This window comes from Mus musculus, chromosome 16 (genome assembly GCF_000001635.26).
Source record: "Mus musculus strain C57BL/6J chromosome 16, GRCm38.p6 C57BL/6J".
Lineage (NCBI taxonomy): Eukaryota > Metazoa > Chordata > Mammalia > Rodentia > Muridae > Mus > Mus musculus.
The window spans coordinates 72,543,421-72,568,348 of NC_000082.6; the positions used below are offsets into that span (position 1 = coordinate 72,543,421).

General features: G+C 37.0%; 1 protein-coding gene across 12 annotated transcripts in view; it reads left to right on the forward strand.

The window, feature by feature from the left end:
• Robo1 (roundabout guidance receptor 1) overlaps positions 1-24,928 on the forward strand; it is a 1,019,974-nt gene that overhangs the window by 515,903 nt on the left and 479,143 nt on the right. For 3 of the 12 annotated variants that reach the window (XM_006522960.4, XM_017316894.2, XM_011246105.2), the window contains one exon: positions 20,280-20,363. The exons of 3 other annotated variants lie outside the window; for them this stretch is intronic. In XM_006522960.4, coding sequence (XP_006523023.1) covers positions 20,280-20,363 — 84 coding nt within the window. Of the gene's footprint in view, positions 1-19,994; positions 20,364-24,928 lie in introns of those variants that run through there. 6 more of the 12 variants (XM_017316893.1, XM_006522962.4, XM_006522957.2 and 3 more) reach the window with 3 other exon arrangements.

A 24,928-nucleotide genomic window follows, 5' to 3' on the forward strand; every position in this document is an offset into this window, starting at 1 on the left:
GTTATGAATTTACAGTTCTGAGCACCTTCATTGTAAGGTTATATTCATAGCATATCTATATCTTAATTATTACTGATATCAGCATTGCCCATCACTACAATTCATCAATCTTATTAGTCAACTTGCATTAAAAATTCAGCACTTCAGAGAAGTTTCTTAGGAATGAGTGTTAATGTTAAGAACTGATTTTGGTGGCATTACTGGGCTTCATAATTTTATAATGATGATTTCAGATAACTCTAGGGCTTAACAATTTATATTTACTAACCCAATAGACATGTACAAGAATACTCACAGACAGACAGTAGATATACTCCTTCAAGTGAACTCAAAACTTAGAGAAAGAGTTTTGTATATTTCTCTTCTGTAACATATCTCAGTTGTTCTGTTTGCTGGGTCCATGAAGTACCCTCGTCGACCTTGCCCCTGCATCTCAGGCTGTCATGATTAGGGTTTCTGTTGCTATGGTAGAACAGCGTGACCCAAAGCAACTTGGGAAGGAAAACATTTATTTCCGACTACATCTCTCAAGTTTATACTCCATCACTGAGAGAATCCAGGGCAGCAACTCAATGCAAGTCCTGGAAGTTACAGCCTGAAGCAGAGGACGCAAAACTGCATATCTAACAAACTAGGCTGAGCAAACCATAGGAAGCTCACTAGCTTGCTTCCCAAGGCTAAAGATAACCTGCCCAAGAGCCACCCACAGTGGGTTGGGCCCTCCCACATCAATCATTAACCAAGACAATATCCCCCACAGACTTGTCAGTGGAACAACCTTTTAGAAACAGCTTCTCAGTAAGCTCCCCTCTTCCCAGATGTGTCTTGGCTTATGTCAAGCTAACAAAAGCCAACGGGCACATCATCTTATATCTTATAACTTGTATTGCTTCTTTTCATTTTTAAAGTTATACCTTGCAGTGTTCACTCTGTATGCAGGATTACAGCCTTCCTCTCCTTGATACTGAGTCCCCCACATTATTCTGACAGGAGGCAACAGTTGCCACCTACTTTTGTGTATTTCTTTCCTTTTGGGGGGGAGAGAACAGATTGCCTTGTAGAACCAAACTATATAAACCTCAAATAAGAAGTAGAAATTTAAAACTATAGAGACCTACAAAAAGCAAGCAGTTACGTACAATAAGGCACAGGAGGACACGGAAAGAGGGGAATCAAAAGATATTTCTGAAACAAGTTTAACAGATTTTGTTGTAAAAGTTAGGAATTTTTTTTTCATATTTTTCCTAGTAAAAGTAAAAGGGGCCAGGGATAACTGTCGGTATTGGAAATGCTTAAAATTTCAAAAACAGAAGAGGCAGAGGAGGGAGATGAAGAGGAGGAAGAGAAGAAGAGGACGACGAACCATAGAAGGAGGGGAATCAGAGAATTACAATGTAGTTTTACCTACAGCCATTGAAATTTTCCTTTTGAATAACTACAGGGATGAATAAAAATAACCTAGGTGCATCAATAACAAGTGTAAAACAGATCGCATATTTAGCCTCACAGGCTGTACATAAAACAGGACCAAAAAAAAAAAAATCAATAGAGCCATTAACCATCTCATGCATCCAGTGTGATAAATGACAGATTACCTTCAATGGGATCAAACTTTTCCCATTCAAAAGAAGGCACTTTCTTATTCAAGGACCACTTGATTGAATGGTGCTGCGGATCTCCCTAACACCCAATTTCCTAAAGTCCTTTGAAGGATGGGATTATTTAGCTTATATTCTAAGCAACTAATTGGAGTCTGAAACAACAGCTGTGTGAGGAATATAGTTGCCCAGGGAGCTAGTTCCCAGCATATTGGGGATCTTATCTTCAGCCGCTTTAATCTCTTGAAAAAGGATTCATTGGCCACAAAGAAACTCCATCCCATCCCACCACACAATCAGCTTATATATCTTCTTCAGGAAAACAAAACAAAACAAAGCAAAAACAATCAAAACAAAAACAAAAAACAGCCTGTTTCACAGACTACCTGTTTGGGGTTTGCTACACAGAAATGCTTTCTGAAGTTTGTGATTTCTAAAGCAGACATTACTGGGTGTCTAACACAGAGTAAAATCAGAAATCAGTCTTTACATCATTGTAGAACAAACTTTTATCTGTCTACTGCATACATTTGGAGTTCCCACTTAACAGATGGTACAAGTGACTAAAGAATGGATAAATTAGAATATAACCTCAATTTTTTAGCACTGCCTTTCCTTGCAATGTGAAAAATAAATGTAAAAATTTTATTGTGCATCTATCCAGTTTGGATCCACAATACTCTATGCTGTTTCATAGATATATGAACACTAATTTACCTTTACATAGAAAACCAATTCTTATGTTTTTTCCTGTTCTAGAAATAACTGTTGCACTACCCATGTTTGTGGCTGTTTGTTTTGATATATATATGTTTTCACCATTTTTTATGCTCAGTTCTCTATTCTGCTAGAATTTAGAAAGGCAAAACACTTCAGATTTTCAGCCTTCAGCAATTACAACCCATTAGAAATTAGAAATCTGTCTCCTTTTTTCCAAATGTATAAGACTGTCATTTTCATCTCTCTTCCAACGGCCTTTACTCGTCGCAGTCCTCTTTATATTGTTTGTTTTAATTGTTTATGAAGCAATGTTTACTTAGTTCTTCACACTAAGAAGATCAGCATGAAAATCATGAGTGAAAATTAATCTTAAAGGAAATATATTATGCTTGTATTATTTCTGTATACTCCAGGTCGGTCCAGAGTTGGGGAGTAAGTAAATACACATATCAATTCAGGTGTGTGTGTGTGTGTGTGTGTGTGTGTGTGTGTGTGTGTGTGTGTGTGTGTGTGTGTGTGTTGATATCTGACATTCTACAATCAGCTCTACAAAAATAACTATAGACATTTTGCAGTGATTAAGTTTACAGAAATGACAAGAAATCACTATAGCTTAGAGTACCATTGTTCCACATTTACTTTCAAGTTTACCATGGTTTCTTCATCTCCCTCTTTGTTTCCTTGTTACAAACCCTCAGACCTGCACATCTCTTCTCAGGGCACTCCAGAAAGGCAATTCCTTTCTGGATGCTGTGTGAGCCACAGGAGAGATTTGGGAATAATTTCAAACTCTGCTGATGGTATTGCATTAAAACATTTAAGGATGCTCTTAAATAAAGACTTCTGTTTGTTTTAAAATAAATGTTTGTTTTTTTTTAATTCTTAATGGGTATGAGCTAGGTCCTCTGCAAAGCTTGGTATTCTTGTGCAACTCCCAACAGTGGAAGTAGGGGTGTCTTTGATTCTTTTTCCTGAACTTGGGACCATTTTCCTCCTACCTGTTTGCCTTATCCAGCCTGGGGTGAGTGTCTGAACCCAGTCTTATTGCACTTGTTAGGCCATGCTCAGTAGATACCCTGGGAGGCTTGCTATTTTATTTGAATAAGTGGATATGGGAGAGGTGAGGGTGGGAGAGGTACTGAGTGGGAATGGGAAACTAAGGTTGGGATGAAATGCATGAGATAAGAATAAAAGAATAAATAGATGATAGATAGATACATAGATATTGTTTCATAACTATAAGTAGTATGTGAAAACTCTTTATGCAATTCTGTTAAATAGGAATTTTGCCCTGTATTTATTTTGAACATCAATTCATCGTTTAGATTATTCTCAACAGTTTTATAGATTGAACACACAATGTACCCACTTTTACTTATTACCAATTTAATGATCTCTAATTTTATTGTCTATAACACCCATATCTGTCATCATCTATTTCACTAAAGAACAGTAAGAAGTTGATAATTTTTTATGTCATTCTACTGTCTTTCATTTTATCCTCCTTCAAGGGAAATAATACTAGTGAGACCTGAACTTTCTCTCCCAAGCTGTCAGAATTTATCAAATAAAAGGTTGTAGTTGGAGTCATAACAGTCCAGTTCCTGACCCCCATCAATATACTTCAGTCTCAGTCATAGAACTTGATTAAGTCTTTGGGCATTTTTTATCCATTATCTTTTATGTTTATAGTCTCTTACTCCATTTATTTGCTTGCATAAAGTCTGTTATAAAATCTTGTAAAATATCTTTTATGTATGTCAAACATATTTCTTCAAAGACAGTCTTTTATATAATAGCAATTCTATTATCCATAAAGTTTTTTGTTGAGAAAAGTATTATAGCTAGTTTTCAGTGGGAAGATTATTTGTGATGTGTATTTCTGGAATTAAAAATATTTTCAACTCCCACTGAATTCCTAAAACTGAGAATTTGAGATGATAGGCAATTTTTACCCATGTTCTAAGACTACCTACCTATTGCTTTTTTTTTTTTACATATGCTCTTATAGTGATAATCACACTACTGTCCTTGTCAAAATAAATTCATCAAGATATTTTAATAATTGATTTTTCAGTACTAAAATCTAGTAATACATGTTCATGAAGAAAAACCAAACCAAAGTGAATTTCTATAAAGCTGAAACAACTCTAACTTTGAGGTACTTGAAAATGTAGAGTATCTACACAAACAAAATAAATTTTTCCAGAGAAGAATGACTCTATTACATGTATTTTTCTTCAGTCTTCTCTATAATTAAGCACCAGTCAAGATTGAAACACATTATGGCTATGGTATAACTCTACCATGGATTTTTTTTAATCTAAGAAGACAGATTATAGTTAAAAATAAGAACAGAACAAATCTCTGTCTCGTGGTGATGATGGTGGTGGTGGTAGTGGTTGGTTGTTTTTTTTTAATTGGCTTTTATTTAGTCTTGGCTTTTAGCTTCTTCCTATCCAAGTAGAAAAGGTACCAAAGCTTATTTGAAACTTGTCTTTGCATTTAGTATACAGTGCATTGCTTTCCTTTCTTTTTTTAAGACACGACTAGGATGTTGTTATTCGATACATAAGCGCCTACAGAATAATTTCTGTATCTGTAGAGGAGCTAAATTGTAGTGATATTGCTTGCCTTTCTAACTTTGGATTAGGCTATCAAAGTTAGCTTTCTATTCTGTATACACATGTAGAGATGGGAGAGAAGTGGGGAGGGGAGAGGCACAGAGGAAGGCAAGGGGATGCTTGAAGGAAGGGAGAGGAAGATATGTGACTAGGAGCAAAAGAAGGAGAATTGGGCAAAAACCAAGTTATTATAATATTGATTTTACCATTTACTTCTAACATGCCAGAGGTAGATCTTCCAATCAATATATCAATTCATTTCAAAATCTGATTGGCCAATTATGAAGAAGTGAAAAATTGGCAGTTTCTCAAAAAAATTTTTAATAAACCACCAAAATAAATTTAATCAACTACCATATGCCCTAGTAATTTCACTTTGGGGCATTTATCCCAGAGAGAATAAACCATGCACACAGATTTTTTTAAACCTTTATCCATAATAGGTAAAACTGGAAACAACCCAAATATACCTCAACCAGTCAAAAAAAACTGCAGTAAATCCAAATCTCAAAATCTAGACAGCAATAAAAACAAGCCTGAGCTCTTGAAACATGCAGAAACCCGAAAGAGTCTTTGTAGAGTCTAATTGAGTAAAGACAGACTTCTCAGAAAGCTTCATACGGTAGCATGTCATTGAAGGAAACATCTCAGAGTAACACAGCAACATACAGGAGATAGAGACTACCATTTCCAGAACACACACACACACAAAATAGATGGGTAGGAAGAACTTGATGTTGATATAAACAATGTTTATAGTGTTTCTATAAACATTGGACTGACAGATGTATTCGATGGCATAAATGCCCTTTACCAAACTCCTAACAAAAGTGATATTGTACCTATGAAAATACTTGTAGTTTTCTCAAGGCATTACCACTTGAACAAATTAGTCAGAAAGAACAACAGGCCTTCTTGGATTCCTTAGTGAGCCTAAAAGTACATATACATAATATATATAATGTTTTAATTTACTGAACATCAAGTGAGAGCTTCCAAGTTTCCACACCTTGTAGAGATGCAAGCAAGCTTTAAGGGCTTGCTGTAACAGCAGAAGGCATGATGTTATGATCTAAAAGCCTTCTGGGGGCAACATATTTATGTGGCATAAAAAGCATAATTCTTAATGGCATTATAAGTTGCATATGCGATTGATAAGAAAATTGACAATGACATATGTTTTTCTCTTACAATTAAATACAATATGTTATCTTGTCTTACACTCATAATGATCAGTGAAGTGCCCACATGATAATTACTTTGGCACATTTTCTACTCTTTGTGTTTTCTCCTACACAATTTTATTTTATAGCTCCTTGTCATTGCCAGGATTATGTACAATTATGCATTATTTTTAAACTAACAGCCATAGAATCAAAGATAAACATGCATTTTATAGGTAGTCAATGAAAGGTTTATATGTTTTGGCAATTTTAGTTGCCAGGCTTAGAGGTAATTTTTAAGATCATATTTAAATGTTCAAATATACACTCCATAGGAATGTTTTAGCATTAACACAAAGCTTTCTTCTGACCGAAAAAAAAAAGTATTAGAATAAAAATATGCATTCTTAGCTGCTTAACCTTTTTACATTAGCTTACTACTAATGCAATTCTGACCATCAAATCCTAAATGAAACCTGTCACTCTTAGAGGGTTTCTGATGACACTATTGTAATTCTAATTTTTTGTGGATTTTGTGGAAGTAAAAAGGTATTTTCTAAGGCATATGTTGCATATTACAGATTTTCTTCAGTTGTATTACTTCATCTACATGAGCTAACAGTGTGTATTTATAAATTCTATATTTCTCTAAAATACTCACACATAGTTATCATAATTTTGGACATACACACACATATATACACACACACATATTCACACTGTATATATAAACAGTTTTTCTACAATTGGGAGGTCTATTTTAACAGGCCAAGAAAACCCTAAAGAAACAGTATAAGTTACAATATTAAGCTTCTTACCCATTTCTCATGCATGTGCTGACTAACAGTGTTCACAATACAGCTGAATATTTGCAAAAAAAAATGACCATCTGTTTATTTATACTTTCAGCATCCTGAACATTTATTGCTAAAAAAAAAAAAAAAACTTAAAAACCTTAAACAATTAATATGGAAAGGCTTTTGCAGAGCTCCCAACTTTACAAATGAACATGTTTCCTAATGCTCTAATACGTATACTAAGAAAGAGGGGAAAAAAGAAATATTGCAAGAGCTATTTTCAAATCTGTATGTGTAATATAGTGCTTGAAATGTGTTCCTGTGGTCGGAAGATTAACGTACACCAAGAATAAATAAATAAATAAATAAATAAATAAATAAATAAATAAATAAATAAAATCGCAGCCCTTGGGAAGATGGATGCAAACTCGAGTACAGCCTGAATGCTGAGTTAGGGCCAGCCTGAGCTACAGTGTGAGACTTTATCTCAAAAGATTACTGAAAGAGACAAAAAGGGAAAGGAAGAAAATAAATGCATTCTTGTTTATTCGGCCATAACTTGTGATGTGTAAGCCATAATTTGTCATATTTTTTTCTGAGCTACACAGACAATCATACCAATCACAGGTCCATTTCTCAGTTGCTTCCTAGAAAGAAAATATTTTCAGAACTAACTCCTATTGGCCACCAGTAGAATGAAGTGACTAGTAAACTGGACAAGGGCGATGCGGCCCCCAAAAGATTTGTCTGTACTGAATTACTCCCACCACAGGTGAATATAAATAGTAATATAGATGGCCTGAGGGTTTTGAGGTGTTTGATTTGGGGGAGTCATCCTTCAAGACCCCTGTTGTTAGTGCATGTATGTACCCCAAACTACATAAAATTATCTTTGATAATAGTCATTGGCTTTACACATTTCCATTGATTGATTTACAATAATAATGATTCTTAAGAAAAATATACCAAAGTGAGATATACCTTACTGTAAAAGATGCCTGTCCTTTTAATGCCTGTGATGAAGACATTTTCCTCGAAAATACAAATTAAATACTGCAAATCAAGTGTGGAAAAGCAAAATAAATAAATAAATAAAATAAAGGAAAGGAGAGGAAAATACAAACTTGTTACAGACAGCCTAGGATCGACTAGTCTCTGTATAACTACATAGATGAAGCATATTTGCAGAACATTTTATAGACTAGCAAGTCAAAGGACGTTGTTTAAATTTCAGTTTGATGTCACAATGTAGAAACATCCAATGGCTGGGAGCTACCTAGACTAAAACAACAGAGTCAGCCTCCAAGTACAAATTGGTCAGATCAGTTGTGAGTCTGCTTCTTTAAAATCATAACCATCACTGCACAAATCTTCCTCCTGAGAAGCGTGCAAGGGGTGCAAAGAAAATAACAAATGGCCCTTTAGAAAAGAGAATCACCCCCAGTGGCACTGTGGACTCACACTGAGGGGAAATCAATGCAGGCTGGATGAATGGGGAGGAAGCCTCATTCTCTCCCTGGTACTCTATCCGACACAGCTAATCCCGGTGACCTTTGGAGAAGCTGGAGGCATAAAATGACCCCAATTTTCAAAAGCACAATTAGAATGAAGAGGGCGAAGCCGTGACTGTGGTTAGAAAAGACAGACAATGAAGAGACTGTGGAGAAAATTTGTTCCCTTAGCAGTTAGGCGAGTGCAGCCTTGAAATGGCCTTAATAGTCTCAGAGGGATGGCTGTCATGGCTCACCCAACTCTTGAGACAGGTCAGGTGAAGAGAGATTCTCTCCGTTGCTTCAGATTTGGCCATCCTCATATCCAGGCACCAGCCTCACAGATGCATAGGAAGCGGGCAGATGCTGAAGCCTCTCTGACACAGGGAAATGTTCTCTTTTACCAGTGAAGAAATCTGTAGAGTGGATACAGCGTCGGGCTCCGCCTACTCACTCCCCAGTTCCCATTCCTGCCTTAGGAAAGAAATTTCAGTAAACTCTATCTCTATGAGCAAAAACCAATCAGGCCATTAGGCAAACTCAATTCCCTAAGTCAAAAGAATGGTGTGGGGATCTTGCTGAGTGTTGAAGTTGGCTATCCTGTGATCTAAGAAGATGCCATGCTGAGCACACAGAAAATATGGCTAAGAGAATATATAAAATTTCAAACCCTATATTCTGTTGAATTTTAAAATCTCTCCTCTAAAGGGTCCAAATTGTCATGTTAACATAGAAGCAGAGTGGGCATTTTCTCATTAAAAGAGGTTAACATTTTTTTTAGATGTCTGTTTCTGTTTCTAGTGAGAGAAAGCAAGAGAGAGTGTAGATTTGGGAGGGTGGGGAGGTAGAGAGATATAAGTATCTGGGAGAACACAGAGGATGAGAAAATATAATCAGAATATATTGTATATAAAACTATTTCTAATAAAAAGGCAGGAATCAAAATTTTTTGAAAAAAATTTTAAGTTAACATTTAAAATATATATCAAAGACTGAAGTTTTTTTAGTGTGTTTGTACTTGTGTGTCAATATGTGGGTATGGGCCCAGAGCCCATGGTGCCCCCAAAGGTCTCAGACCTGGGGCTGAGTTGTAAGCTGCTATGAGGCTCCTCCTGTGATTGTGGGAAGAACAGAGTCACCACTCCAGCTCTAAAATGATTTTCAGAGAAACCTTTAATTTGAAATACTTATACTCTTAAATAAACTAACCTACTGATTTCCAACTAGGTGATCTGGACTGTAATAATATCTTTACAGATGGGTGGCTGGGTGGGGGATCACCCTCATAGAATCAGGGGGAGGGGGACGTTGTAGGAGTTTTGCGGAGAGGAAACCAGGAAGGGGGATAACATTTGAAATGTAAATTAATAAAATAACCGATAAAAAAGTCTTTACAGACTTCCCTCATTTGATTCTTTGTAACATATATGTAACATATATTCCTTTGTAACATATAAAACAGATGTGACTTGATATCTTTTAGATAGTAGGAACAAAGCCAATGAATAAACAAAGATTTAAAGTAGCTGAAGACACAAGAAGGGTAGTAGCTCCTAAAGAGATTGTTACGTAAAAAACCTAAATTAAATAGCAATTAACTACTTAGTTTTAGAGATTCCAAAACACTAAGTATATAATACAATATTTGACTAAATTTAAGAAAGCATTGCATCTAATTGTTACATCATTGATCTTGGTTATCAGTGCATCAATTGCCAAGCGGGCTTATTAATACATTTGAGGAAATGATAAATTGGTGGATTCTATGATAAAATATAATCCAAAGCCAAAGGATAGGACATTGGGGCTGTTGATCAGAGTCTCAGATAGATTCATCTTTTCTCAAATTGTAAAAGAGGAATGATCCTAACTGTTGCTGATGCGCCAGCATAATTTATTTTGCTATAGAAGGAACATTTTACTAATTTAGATATTACTATTGTGTCCTTCTTGCCACGTGAATGTATTTGAGTGTGCGTTGAGGGCAGCTGGGACACCACCTGTTAGCTGAGTTCAAGCACTATTTAATTACCCCGTGCTGAAGTCACCTTATGCTTTGACTGGAAGGGAATGGGAGGGTAGCAGATGCTAAGCTCAATAAAGAAAAGCCTTTGAGTACCAGGGCAAAGGGGGTGGAGAGAATAACAAAAAAGGCCAACAGACGGAGTTGGCCAGAGATACTAAGTAAAATGAACCGGAAACTGACTCTCAGATATAAAGTTCAAGACAGTCAATCTCAGAAGATTAAATTCCACCCCAGTAAGGTATCTGTCACATCCCAGGGTACTGAGGATTTGATCTGACGATTGGACAATCGGCTCAGTTTCTAATTATACAAGTTGGTAGTCATCACTCAAAGTTTCCCTGAAAAGCCCTGTGACATTCTTACATCAAACATGCGTCAACATCAAAGAAAAAAAAGGCACGTTGTCATGTTGAAGAATAATTTTCCCCAATTACTTTAAGAGCTGGGCTCTGCCAGTGTTTCTGTGAGAAGCGATCCGGAAACAAATGGTTATAAATTATAAGCATTTCTCCATCAATCGAACAATCTCCATACTGAAAGCCCTCTGTCGTGTTTTGTTAAGTGGCATTTAAATGGGTTTTAAAGCTTCTTCCATGCTTCTTTTTGGTACCCTGTCACAGCCCTACCCCTCAATGCATTTGCTTTCCTATCATTGAACTGCAGTGCTTTCTGCTAGCAGAATTGTTACACTTCCATCTCTCGTTCCTGTTGTACCTAAATATGTGCTAGATGTCTACCCCTTAATGCTACATTGACCTGATCGAAGCTGATGCGCCTCTGAACCCTGTAAACAAAATGATGTTTTGCAGTTTTGTGCACCCTGACATATTTTTCAGAACTCTGGTATTCTTTGAATATTCAAACCTGGAATTTACCACCAACCAACCAAGTACTAATTCCAACTTTACCAATTTCACTTCCATTTCAAGAGACGCCTTGAGAAATAAACGCACTCACTCAAATCAGAGTATATCTGTATTTAATCTATACATCTACCCTGGACACCACCTAAATCAAAGGGTGTTTTTAGAACAAAAATACAGTATAGTCATCTAACCTGAAGATACTTAAAATCCCTTCATGGTTTATTGATGTAACAAATTCTTTCAATTTTAAATGTATTGCTATTCATTACATTTTCTTTGATATATATTGTGTCAATCATATCTCCAAGAAACTGTCTACTAGGAAAATAAAAGTAAAATATTCACTGAAAGTAAGCAAAAAACTATTCCTTAGATTGTATATCTAAGAAAAATATATATTAGAAATCTATAGATCTAAGATATATAAATCATATAGGTATAATTATATAATTAAATATGTAAATTAACATTATTATATCTATATTAATTAGATATTAATATAATATCTATATTAATATATATAAACTTGGGGAAGAAAGATTACACTCTATCCAAAACAGTAACATACTATGTACAATTATAAATTAGATATGCAGGGATCACAGTACCATATATGGGTAAATACAAGTGTCTCAAAATACACATCCATTCATTGAGAAAAGTTACCTCTATCTTGAACTCCTGACTATAGCACAAGAGTGCCCCAATGTTTCCTGCAATCATGCAATAATATTAGATCAATGTCCGCTTGTCCTTAAGCCTAGCACTAGACCAAGGCATGCAAAAGAGTGCACAGACATGTCTTAACAGCCCTTAAATTCATGTCAAAAAAATATGTCTGTCATTAAGGAATAGTTTTTAAAAGTAACGGTTGGAAAGAATTTGGATATATTTTAATTTTGCTTAATAGTTTAACTCCCAAACCAACATATCTAGAAATATTGTATAAACTATGTATTTTAATAACAGTCGTGTATATTTCTTGCTTAAGATCAGCTGACTCCCTTATTAAATATTTTACTGTGTCAATAAAGATGGGGAAGAAAGCCTGGTGATGTGCTCAAAGAGGCTAAAGAGATTTGTGTAATGACCTGAACTCTTTGTTCACTGTTTAGAGAAAAGTAACCAATCTGGTGTCCCATTTTTTTTATGCGGCATTGAAATTCCTTCTAGTTCCTAGCAAATGACTAAGAAGGCTGGGAGATGACACACAAAGAACAGTATCCTGGAGTCTGAAGTCATAGAGAATCAAATTCCCAACCTACAGTTTGCCAGTTGCAAAAGACAAGGAACCAGACCCTCTGTGCTCTTTAGCATCTGCCTCTCAAATATAAGAACACAGTGAGAATCAGCACTTTCATAGATTATGAAAGTACACGGAGATATAAATGGACATTGCCATGTTTAAAAAACTTTAAATTATATGAATAGTATTAGTGATGACAGTAAAGTTTTTCTGTTCTTTCTTTCTTTCTTTCTTTCTTTCTTTCTTTCTTCATTTAGCATTGTGGTTTATTTTATTAAACCAAGGCTCTCTTAATTATTGTCCACAATAATTCTTATAACCATAGTTCTTCTAAATTTAGAGTAAATGTAAGGAAATTCCTTGATTCTCTGATTGTAGTAAACATAAAGAAGATTGTATACATTGATAGTGACCATGTTGCTGCTACTTTGAAAAGATAGTTTATAAAAATGGAGTAGGTAGATAAAGAAAGAATGCATTGGGAAAGCACACATGTTGTGTATAAGGTCTAAAACCCCAGGCACTGAAGCCTGCTACAGTAACCCCAGCACTGGGGGGAAGATATAGGAGGATTCCCAGAGTTCACTGGCCAACCAGACTTTCTATTTGGCAAATTTCAGTGAGACTCTGCCTGAAGGAGACAAGGAGAAGACTGACAGAGTGTAACTCCCACATCCTCATCTGCCCTTCACATGTAGGTGTAATCACCTGCACACAGACATGCACATATGTGTAATAGACGACATAACACAAGAGACAGAAAAAAATGGGTGTGAGCACAGTTTTAGTGACATGTGCTGGTGTTCTAAAACAGGGTCCTGCATTTTGGTTGCAGTGTGCATTTAAAAAGTTATTTGGAGATTCGAGGACCCAGCATAGGGGAATGCCAGGGTGGTGAGGCAGGAGTGGGTGGTTGGGTGGATAGGAGAGCACCCTCATAGAGGTAGGGGAGGGGGGATGGGATGGGAGTTTGAGGAGGGATAATATTTGAAAGTCAGATCAATAAAATAACCAATAAAAATTTAAAATGTTAAAAATAAAAAGTTACTTCATTCTCTGAATTTTTTGAGGTGGGTACTAAGTAAAAGCAACTTCTAATGTCTATTTTCTCAATAAATCTCTGTAATAGTCTTCAGATATCTCCCTTGGTCCCACTTGAAATGAATAGAGTAAGTAATAATACATACTAAATAATCATTTTTGACCAGAAATGACACGGGCAGAAGTCAAAATTTAATTTTGATTTGATCCTGTGGGATTCTGATATAGATTAAATAAATCTTTACAATTTTGTATTTAATTTTGTAATTCATTGCCTAGGTTTCTAATTAAATGTTCTCAGTACTTCATTTAAAGGACCCATACCCTGCATTCCTCTTGATTAGTAGAAAAGAATCGATGAGAATTGATCCAATTTGTAGAACACAATTCTCATATTGATAGTAGTTTGTATTCATTTTCTTTCGCCTAATCTTTTATTAATGGTCATCTTCAAAATGTCAATTAATGCCAAAGTGTGGTGCAGTGATAATTCAAATCTATACGAAAACGAGTTTAACAATGGACAGTAGACCAAAGGGGAGACTTTTATATTTAAATCCTGTGAAGTGACCCAGACTAAACAGAACAGGCCTGTAGAGGGGCATGCTAAGAGCAAAAATTCTCATGTAATTGCAAAGTAACTGAAATTGCTTATATAAACACATGAAACTCCAAATTAATTTGCTCAGCTGGTTATTGTTTGCTTGTTTGTTTACTGAAACAGCTTCTCACTGTACAGCCCTGGCTGTCCTGAAACTTTCTGTGTAAACCTGGCTCGACTCAAACTCATACAGATCTGCCATTCACTGCATCTCAAGCAAGTGTATGACCTACTAAACTTAGCTTTGAAGTTCCAAATTTGAATATCATAGTTTTTTTCTCTTGGGCATCTTCATTTCCAAATACTGTAGCGCTGTTTACCGAGTGGACATGCTGAACAGCTTAGAGAAATATGGATGGTGGAGCAGGACCGCCCTAGGAGAAGAGCCATCTACAAGTGGGAGAGGGAAGAGAAGGGTCATTACAACACATTCCAGGCTTGGTTTGATGACGTGATCATCCTATCCCAGTTTCGCATCTGTTGTTTCCATAGTAGATCAGTTGCTAACATGTGTCAAGTCCTTTTTCTAGCTCCGCGAGCAGTATTTTTCTCCACCATTTAAAGTCAGTATCACCAGGGTGCCGCCTCATCATTTTATTACTGCATAGTCTAATAATAGTAGATATTGTTCTCCGTACATTTGATGTCAGGTCTTAAGTCTGATTGCATATGAGTCAAACTTGGCATATCTAGAAGTGAAACTGTGATGAGCAAGACCATTGTGTTCTCATTCTGAGACACCTACCGTGGGGAGGCTAGGTTTGACTATTGAGCTAAAGTAGAGACTCTCTAAAGCAGCTCAATATATTTTCTCCTTACAGTTAACAGGTGATTTCTGAGGTGATACTCTTTGGTACTTGGAAATATACAGTTCTGTAACCTCATTCCACCCAAATAATTTAGGGCTATTTGTTGCTGGTTAAATGATATAAACTTCCAGGAGCCCTATTCTGCAATGCAGTGAGTGTTATCAACACGGGATGTACTATTGACAATCGTTGAAGGCAAATTGGATCTGTTTTCAATATGAATATATTAATTTGCCTTATCAAGCAATTCTAAAATGTACAAGCATGTTAAACTTTGTAGCATGTAATAAGTTGTATATAAAAATATTTTCCATCAATCAAAACATTGAGTGACTTTTAATTAAATACAAAATTTACTAAAACGGAATGTTTTCTAGGGTTTATTCCATTTATAGTTTTAGCCTTATTAAATATATAAGAGATTGTTTTACATATAATCTTATATATTATTGGCTCAAGAATGCTATAAATATAGAAGATAATGTCAGGCAAATATTTTTTTTATAAATACTAATGCTTGTGTTTATGAAGGCTAGAGTTGTTTGTTCCCCAGATAACAGCATTTACTGAATTATAAGGGAATTAAAATATTATTCACATTTTTGTAAAATAGGTAATACAAACAGAGATCCCAGGAAAAGGCTACATTGAAGGGACATGGGAAGAGAGTCCTGCTACTAAGAGAAAGTTTGACACTGCTTGTTGTAGAGATAAAGCTGAGTTGGCTGTGAACTATGGTTAAACTGTGGGTGGAGCATCAGATTAGATTAGATCAGATCAGATTAGATTAGACTAGATTAGATTAGATTAGACTACAACTGAAGCTGAGGGGCAGAGAATCCAAACAGCAGATATGTTCTTAACAAATGAAACACAGAATTTCCTAACAATGAAACTGGTTGCTTTGGAAGATAGTGAACACTAGATAGGAACTAGCTTTCCTGGAGGAGTGTATCTCACCTGAGTTGGTCATGAAGATCTCCTTGCCTTGTTACTTTATATGTAATATAGGCTTCGGAAAGAGAGAGACAGAGAGAGAGAGAGAGAGAGAGAGAGAGAGAGAGAGAGAGAGAGAGGCACAGAAAGAGAGACACAGAGAGACACAGAGAGACACAGAGAGACACAGAGAGACACAGAGAGACACAGAGAGACACAGAGAGACACAGAGAGAAAGACACACACACACACAGAGAGAGAGAGAGACAGAGAGAGAGAACGAGATACAATGCACCTTCTGACTGCATTTATAGCACTTTACCTCCAGTATGTTATACAAGTAGAGAAATGCTTTTCTTTTCTGGCATTTTCCAGTTGTATTTTACTTAGAGCTCATCACTGACTTAGACTTTGCCTTCGTTGATTCATCTCTTACCTTCAATCCTGTGTAAAAATGAAAAATAAAACACTGACCTAGGGAGTTTACATTTCCATCTTAATAACATTCCCATGAAAGCTAAAGCCCCCAGAGCCAATGCATTTATAGAAGACATGTCCGCTCAAATTAACAAACAATACCTGAACTGCCTTGAACTCAGGCCTATAGGACTCTAAACTCAGAATCTAGAGAAGGGCCCTCCTAAAAATATGCTAACACAAAATAACCTCTCTCCTCTTTATCTTCTAGCCTTTGGCTCAGTAATCAATACTACTTAATAACAGCAGGCACACACACACACACACACACACACACACACACACACACACATTAAGTATCTATCTTTTTGATCCAACATTCAGCTTCCAGCTCACACAGAGTGAATCAACGGGGTATTTTATATTATTGTTATCTTTTGACAAGAAGGAGGGGAAGGAAGAAAAATTAGTGAAGTTAGTAAAAATGGCACCCTGGCTTTCCTTTCGGCCCAGCATGTCTTTAATTAAGGGCAGTACTAGCTGGGCAGGATGGACTTTGTAGATATGGTAAAACTGATTGATTAATACACAGCCTAATCTTTTCTAAGCCTAAAAGGGGGCTACAACCTGGTGGATAGAAACTAGGAGCAAAGTTTACAAAGCACCAAGGGTCAGTTAAGTGAAAGTTCCATTTTTCCCCTTTAAGTAGATTTAGGCAACTCAATTCAATGATATTGGACTCACTTTCCTTATTTCCTTATTTTTTAAGAAAATAATTTACATTTCCAGGAGGGCATCAGTAGTCACAAGAACATAGAAACCTATACCACAGTTTCTGATACGAGCTAAACAAGGAAACTTAATTTGGTCATAGATTTGGAAGAATGCTATCCTGTTTGCTATCCTGTTTTAAACAAACTGATTAGAAGTGGAACAGCCACCTTAAATTAACTAAGTGAATTTCTCGACTATCCCTTCATAATTAAGTGGAAGGGTTTGCCTTGACTGTGCTTGTTACTAAAACTAACTAATCCATAAAACTAAGGTGACTCTGCATACACCGTGCTTTTTTTAAATAATGTTTGAGAAGGCAGGGTTGCACCCTTCCTTAAAAGCCTTTTAATTCACATGAACAGCATTGGTCATTGCTATTCATCTCTGTGGGTCAGCCTCTATTTAAACCCCTTAAGTGAGGTTACTTAGTTTGTGGTCCAGCAGCATAGTACCTAATGCTGCCCCCAAATTACCCACTTCTCAGCCTGTCTAGCAGATGGAACACACAAGTCTGACCTAAGCTGTCCTTGCATTTAGCATGTTCACAAGCTGCAGGGCTAAAGAGCTGCCGTGCACTGCCTGACCATTTCCAAAGTCACTATTGAGACGAAACATGACAAAGCCATCCCTAGAGAGACAAGAATAAATAAAGCAAAGTGATTATGCCCCCGTGTCTTTCTGCACAGATCTAAACCCTTCTCTTCTGCATTTAACCACAGCAGTTTCATCCTTTGGCACATGTGGTAGGAAGCACAGAGAGAGAAAAAAATGGGTGGGAACAGCAGGTAGCTCCTTGTGAACTTGCTATAGATTTTTTATTACTTGTTAAAAATTGTGACGTCACTCATGAATAGCTCTGCCTGTGACAAAAAATGTGTTGCCCTAACTAAAAAATAAGGTAGAGAGACAAAATGAACGCTGCCTGTGATGTTCCTACGCTACTCGTTTTCTTTCCTAAGCTCACAGCTGTTCTTCCCTTGCAAGAGAGTAGAATCCTCTGCAGATGCTGTTTAAGGTAATAAAAGCCCACAGAGCATTCTAACTTGAATGACTCCACACTCTTTGACTTAGAAGCTGTAGTGTTTATTGTTTCTCAGTCTACTTATCAGCAGTGACACAATAGGTGATGGTCAAAGTTTCCTAGCACATATAGATACTGTTAGGTTTTATTAAAAAGGAGAAGAGGCCGGGGTATGTTTTGGTATAGGCGCAGTATGGTGAGGTGGGAGCCATGCTGAGGCGTACCTTTCCCTTGAGGTACCAGCCATAGACAGATATAGTATGGGATAGAGTTTATTTAGGGCATGGGAAGTGGAGTTAGAAAGGGAGTAGAGCCAGAGGGGGGTAGAAAGGGAGGGAGGGAGTAAGGGAGGGAAGGAGGGAGGGAGAGGGGGAGAGGGGGAGAGGGGGAGAGGGAGAGAGAGAGAGAGAGAGAGAGAGAGAGAGAGAGAGAGAGAGAGAGAGAGAGAGAGAAGGATGGCCAGGCAGGAACCCACCAAGAGAGAGGGGGAGGGGGAAGAAAATAAAGGGGTCAGGGAGAGAAGGGGCAGAGAGTAAGAGTGTAAGAGAGTAAGAGGGAGAGAAGTGGGCAAACAGCCCTCCCCTTTTTTCTTTTTTCTTTTTATTAGATTATTTTTCTTTATTTACATTTCAAATACCCCTTTCCTGGTTCCCACTCCAAAATCCCCTTTCCCCTCCCCTCACCCTTCTCACCAACCCACCCACACCTGCTTCCTGGTCCTGACATTCCCCTACAGTGGGGCATTGAGCCTTCACAGGACCAAGGGCCTCTCCTCCCATTGATGACCAACTAGGCCATCCATCGTCTGCTACTTATGCAGCTGGAGCCATGAGTCACACCACGTGTGCTCTTTGGTTGGTGGTTTAGTCCCTAGGCTTGCTGACAGGAGCCTGATAAAGCTGTCTCCTGAGAGGCTTTGCCAGTGCCTGACAAATACTGAAGTGGATGCTCACAGCCATCCAATGGACTGAGCACAGGTTCCCCAATGAAGGAGCTAGAGAAAGGTCTCAAGGAGTTGAAGGGGTTAGCAGCCCCATAGGAGGAACAACAATATCACCTAACCAGTATCCCCCAGAGCTCCCAGGGACTAAACCACCAACCAAAGGGCCCCTTTTACAGTAAGCCAGACATACCTGGCTATTGCCAGGTAACTGTGGGGCGGACCCTAGAAGGAATGCTAACAGATATGACCCAGCCGCATGCCCAGACTGCTGTCACTCACAGGCTGATCTGCTGCAGATTACCAGACCTGAGTGCTGCGTTCAGCCCCATCTCTAAAATTCTGCATAGAAAAAAAAATGTGTAATTCCAAAAACATTAAAAAGCATTCTCCTTGAGAAAACTAAGAATACATAGATGGTAATACTTACATGCTAGGTTGCAATAAAGACTATTAAGCAATCTGGGATGCCTTTAAGTATTCAAAGAAAAAAAAATATTCCAAGTCAGGTGCTGTTTTACCCAGACACTCATTCAATTTTTCTCAGTTCTATTCTAGGAGAAATCGTTGTCTTCCAAAGACATAGGATGGTGCTTGGCTTTCTTTACTGTTTTGTTTTGTTTTGTTTTGTTTTGTTTTGTTTTGTTTTTTCTTCATCTTCTTTCTGAGGGAAAAAGAGTGGAGCATTTTTCTACCAGGTTTCCTTCTGCCTTCACAAGACCCTTACCCGCTCCCTCCTGCTCTCATCTGAAGTACTGTCCCTGGAGTCTGTAATTGCCAGGAGATGAAGGGATGATGGGGAGTGATCACAGTCAATAGCTTTGATTAACAATAAGGTAGAAAATTAGCAATGCTAGCATCCAGCCACCCTGCCCTCTCCCTCCGTCCATATGCTCCCTCAGTCATGCTGGCGGCCTCAGAGAGGCCAGTCAGAGCCAGTCGCCAGCTTTGAAGTGCAGCAAAGGTGCAGGCAGAGCAGAGAATTAGGGAAATTAAGGGGAAAAAAAAGAAGAAACTGTAAGCATGGTGCTGAGACCTGCACGGGGCTCAGTGTGCTGCAGGAAGGGCAAGGAAGACGTGTGCTGTGTGTTGTCCTTGTGTGTTTTTCTGTCACATGTGGATTTACTTGTGTCTGGACATGCTGTGATCGAAATGGCAACTACTGTTACTTCTGTGACCCCATCAGCAGCTCTGGTGTTGTTTCCGACAGACCCTGAGGACCTAGAGAGGGGGAACGACAACGGAACGCCAGCCCCCACCTCTGATAACGATGACAATTCGCTGGGCTACACAGGTAGAGTGTCTCTTTCCCGAATGCTAACTTGAAATGCTAACCCTGTAATGTTTCCACCTCCATCCATCATCAGCCACCTGTGCAAAATTTCTAACCATCCCTGCTTCCAGCTCACAGCCACAGCTTCTAGTCCTCATTTTCCAGATTCCACTCTTTCCTTGCAGCGTCTTAACTGCAACTGTAAATACAATGAAGGACAGAGTTGTGCATTTAAAGTGCACGCATAGTGGCTGGCTATTCTTAATAGAAAAGAAAGTTTATCGTTCTGCAACTCGAATGTCATAAACTTATGAAAAAGAGAATATTTTCATAGTTTTAATATTTCATGAAATTAGCTTCAGCAAAAGGTAAGACAACCTACAAGTGATTGCATTTCAAAATTAGCTGTACTTTTAAGCAAACACTTAAATGTGGCAGCATTCATACTGACAAACTCTGGGTTTTGTTTGGATGGAGGCATTGTTATCTTGACAAGCAATCTCCTCAGAAATAGATACATGTATACATCAGAAGTGCAGATTAAATCTGAGACTAATTTACATACAAAACTCTAAGAATGGTCATTCTTAAAAACCAATAATGTTGCCGGCATAATTTCTAAGTAGAGTTTGAAGAGTAATTGTGTAAATGACACAATTATAGTCTCTAAGATTATTTGAATGAAAATTTAGACAAGGCTAAAGAATAAAGGGTACCACTTAAGCCCTACTGAATCAGATAGTAGTATAACAAGGGCTGGAAGGGTAGTCTTTATTTTGAGGTGGTTGCTGGCAGGGCTCTCCAAAGAGACTGCTAGGCTGTGTGCTAGGGTAGGCTAGAGAGAGGAGGGATACAGTGGAGATGGGCTCTAAGATAGCATGTGTCTGTGTCCTTACAATTTTGTACAGGACTGTGCAAAACAGAGTGAGCCAGGGAACACATTTCACTTTGTTATAAAGCAATGTCCTGACAATTTACCTTAGAAACATCTTCTGTGTCTTCATATAGATATTGCTCTTCACCTTTACCCCAATCTTTGCTTTCGAATACTTGGAATACAAACCAAAATTAACAACGCCTTCATTTAAAAATTGAACATGCTTGTATTTCTCTATTCCTGAGGAGTCCTCTTTCTTGTTTTCCTCCTGAGTATAGAGAGCAAATGACTAAATGACCAAAGTTGATGGTGATGGCACGTTTGTGATTCTTTCCAGAAATGGAGCAAGAGAAGGAGGTAAAGATGGCCTCCTAACATCACACACAAACCAGGGTACTTTGTGTTTGTGAAAGGAGGAATTGGAGATAGCAATCCTTTTGGGGTGTTCTCATCAGCATATGTCTCCTCCCTTGGACTCATTCTAACTGGATAAGCTGCATTGTTTAGATATATTAATGGGGTTTCTTTGTCTTTTATAGCTCTCCTGAATGTTAAACATAAATCATGTTACAGCATTGAATTAAGAGTGCTTAAATAACAAAGCGCTTAATGTTAAGTGCTGCATTTAAATATTTTTATTTCTATGTATTTTCTCCCTTGAGGGACTATCACAGTGAAATTGATGTGGAGTAATAAACTTATAGAGTTATATTTATTTCCTACAAGGAAACAAATTAAAGCAATAAAAAATTGCAAAGTGAATAAAAATTAATCATCAGAATCATCTTATTTTTTTCTTGAGACTATAACTGAATCATTTACTTGCGAAGAGAATTTACTCATATATTTGTTATAGATAATATTTGGTAATTCAGCAACGCTTTCATGCTCTGTGGATTAAGGACATACCTTATTTCACTTTTATGTAAATAATTATTTATTGTTTTATTTATTCATTAAGTTAGCTACTGAAATTGATAAGAGGAATTAAGTTAAAAAATGTTTTACCCACTTGATGTTTATGTTATAAAAAACATCATAGGCTTAGGCATTTAGTGAAATTATCTATAGCCTTTTTCTTTTATATATATGTGTGTGTGTGTGTGTGTGTGTGTGTGTGAGAGAGAGAGAGAGAGAGAGAGAGAGAGAGAGAGAGAGAGAGCGATTCTACAACCTCAGATAAGAGATGCTAGAATCTTTATATATTAGGAATTATATTATATATTAGGAATTCATAGGAAAGTGAGATGTCCTATACATTCAGGAAAAACTTTTCATATTTAATATAAATTACCTGTAGTTTTAAACATCCAGAGTTCAGTAATCCTGCACATATAATAAATATGATTCAAGAAGCAAAAGGTACCTTTTAAGCAACACAGAAGTTAAGTCATGAGTTTGAACTGGTTTCAAAGCACACTTCCTTTAAACTTAACCAGAAAAACTACCAGGAAGTACGCACACACCAGCACTGCATTTTACACAGCATTTCTAAATGGGAGTACAAACATATCCGGCGTCTTGTTAGTATTTGTTTGTTTATTTTACTTAGATGACAAGTAAAAATTCCCCAATATTTTATATGAATGTGTTAAAAATAATATGTACAAATTTGAAAGAGAGTTTTAAGAGATGCAAAACAATCTCTTAAAATGGCCACGCGCTTAAAATTCAAATTCACACCTACCCACGCCTTACCTATTTAATTTTGAACAATCATTTTTTTTAAGACAAATAGCAATCACTACACCTAGTTTATCACGCTAACGCTTGCTTTCTCTGCCTCTCAAATCATTTGGGACCATCCCTGTCCAACTGACCTGTCTTAGACTCTGGATCTCTAGTCATACACATGAATTTATGTTTTCATTAACAACCTAGTTAACAAATGTTAATCTCTTTTACGAGTTGCCTTTTATATCAAATATTCTGCTTATCTAAACTGTTGAAGTGATTTACTTTAGAGAATTGGGTAGAGTGGAAATGCGGAGTTTGGAGTCAGAAATATATTGATTGCTCTTTTCCTTATCTGTAGCTAGTGATATAAGGTCATGTAATGTTTTCAAATATTTCAGTTTCACTCTTAGCGATCAATAAATGCAAAGCAATTTCTAAGGTGGCACCATGGTGGGTTATTAAAATGGACTTGTGCATTATTTATAGTGAAATAGCCCATTTCCTGTTTAACCAAGCATGGCATAAATATTAGGGGTTATTTAACAGTTCACAGCATATAGCCTTTGTCATGAGAACAAGGTAGCTAGGATTTCAAATTAGCACTTTATGGGATCAGACACAAGCCCAAAGAGGCTGGATACATAACCATCAATGGATTTTTCAACATTTCTCAAAGGAGTGCATGGATACTTGATTGTGCAAAATCTCAATATTGTTGAAAATAGGAAAAAATGTAATATGTATGAGAATTTCTGGAATAGACATACTCCATGTGAGACTTACATCATCTTTTGTGAAAATTTCAATCATAAATAAATCAAAGCTTATCCATAGTAAATATTAAAAAAAGTGGAAGCCAATATTCCCAAGTAGCATTCATAATATAGTTAGAAAACATTCATTAGAAAAAATTCAAACCACATTTTGCATAAGAGAAAAATCTATAAGCTCTATGTATAGAGTTTACTAAGTATATTCTTTGTCCCCATCTCAACATAATAAAACAAAGATAGCGTCCTCATCACAACAGATGAGGGGATCTTGCTGCTTTGTTATAGCAGATTGGGAAAATGAAAATTTGCATATTTAAAAACCAAAGACTAAGCATCAGCGTTATGTCCATGTCAAAGTTAAATCTAACCAAGAATTGCCAAAACTGCCCAAGTAATTACAAATGAGATTAAAGTCTTCTACTCCTTAGTAGCACATCCATGTAAACTTTGTTTATAGTTTCTTTTAAAGTAAAATGTGTGTGTGTATATATATATATATATATGTATATATATATATATATATATATATATATATGTTACCTTATATAGAAAAGCAATATTCTTATCAAATTACATGTTACCCTGAACAAACACAATGGGATCTCCAAACCAGATTCTGGAATCTCACCTGTGAACTATTATTAAATAAGGAGGGTTCTGATTCTTAGGTCTCCCTAAATTGTGTGTGGTGTGTGTGTGTGTGTGTGTATGTGTGTGTGTGTGTGTGTGTGTGTGTGTGTGTGTGTGTGTGTGCGCGCGCGCGCACGCACCCTGGATGGCTTTATGTATGTGGGCATGTGAATGTGGTATCTCTGTGTGTCTCTGTGTGTATGTGCGTATTTATACGGGAGCAAGTCCACATGAGCACATGAGTCACACTGGACATAACTGAAGGTCAGAGGGCCAAATCTGGTCTTTGCCTTCCAGCATCTTTGACTTTTTATATGCTATTATGTACACCAACATAGGTGATCTACAAGTTTCCTGGTATTTCCTGTCTCCACTTCCTACCTCACAGTAGGACTACTGGATTATAGGCACATGCAACCATGCCCGGTTGACTGGTTTTGTTGTCAGTTTTTGTTGTTGTTGTTGTTGTTACTGGTTTGTTTTTTGTTTTGTTTTGTTTTTTCCTGTATTTGAACTCATTTCCAGTACAGGGCATTACCCAGGTCTTGTCTCCATACATTTTTTTTGTCTCCATACATTCTTAATTTCCTAATTTCACAGGTAAAATCAAATGAAAACTCGATTTTTCG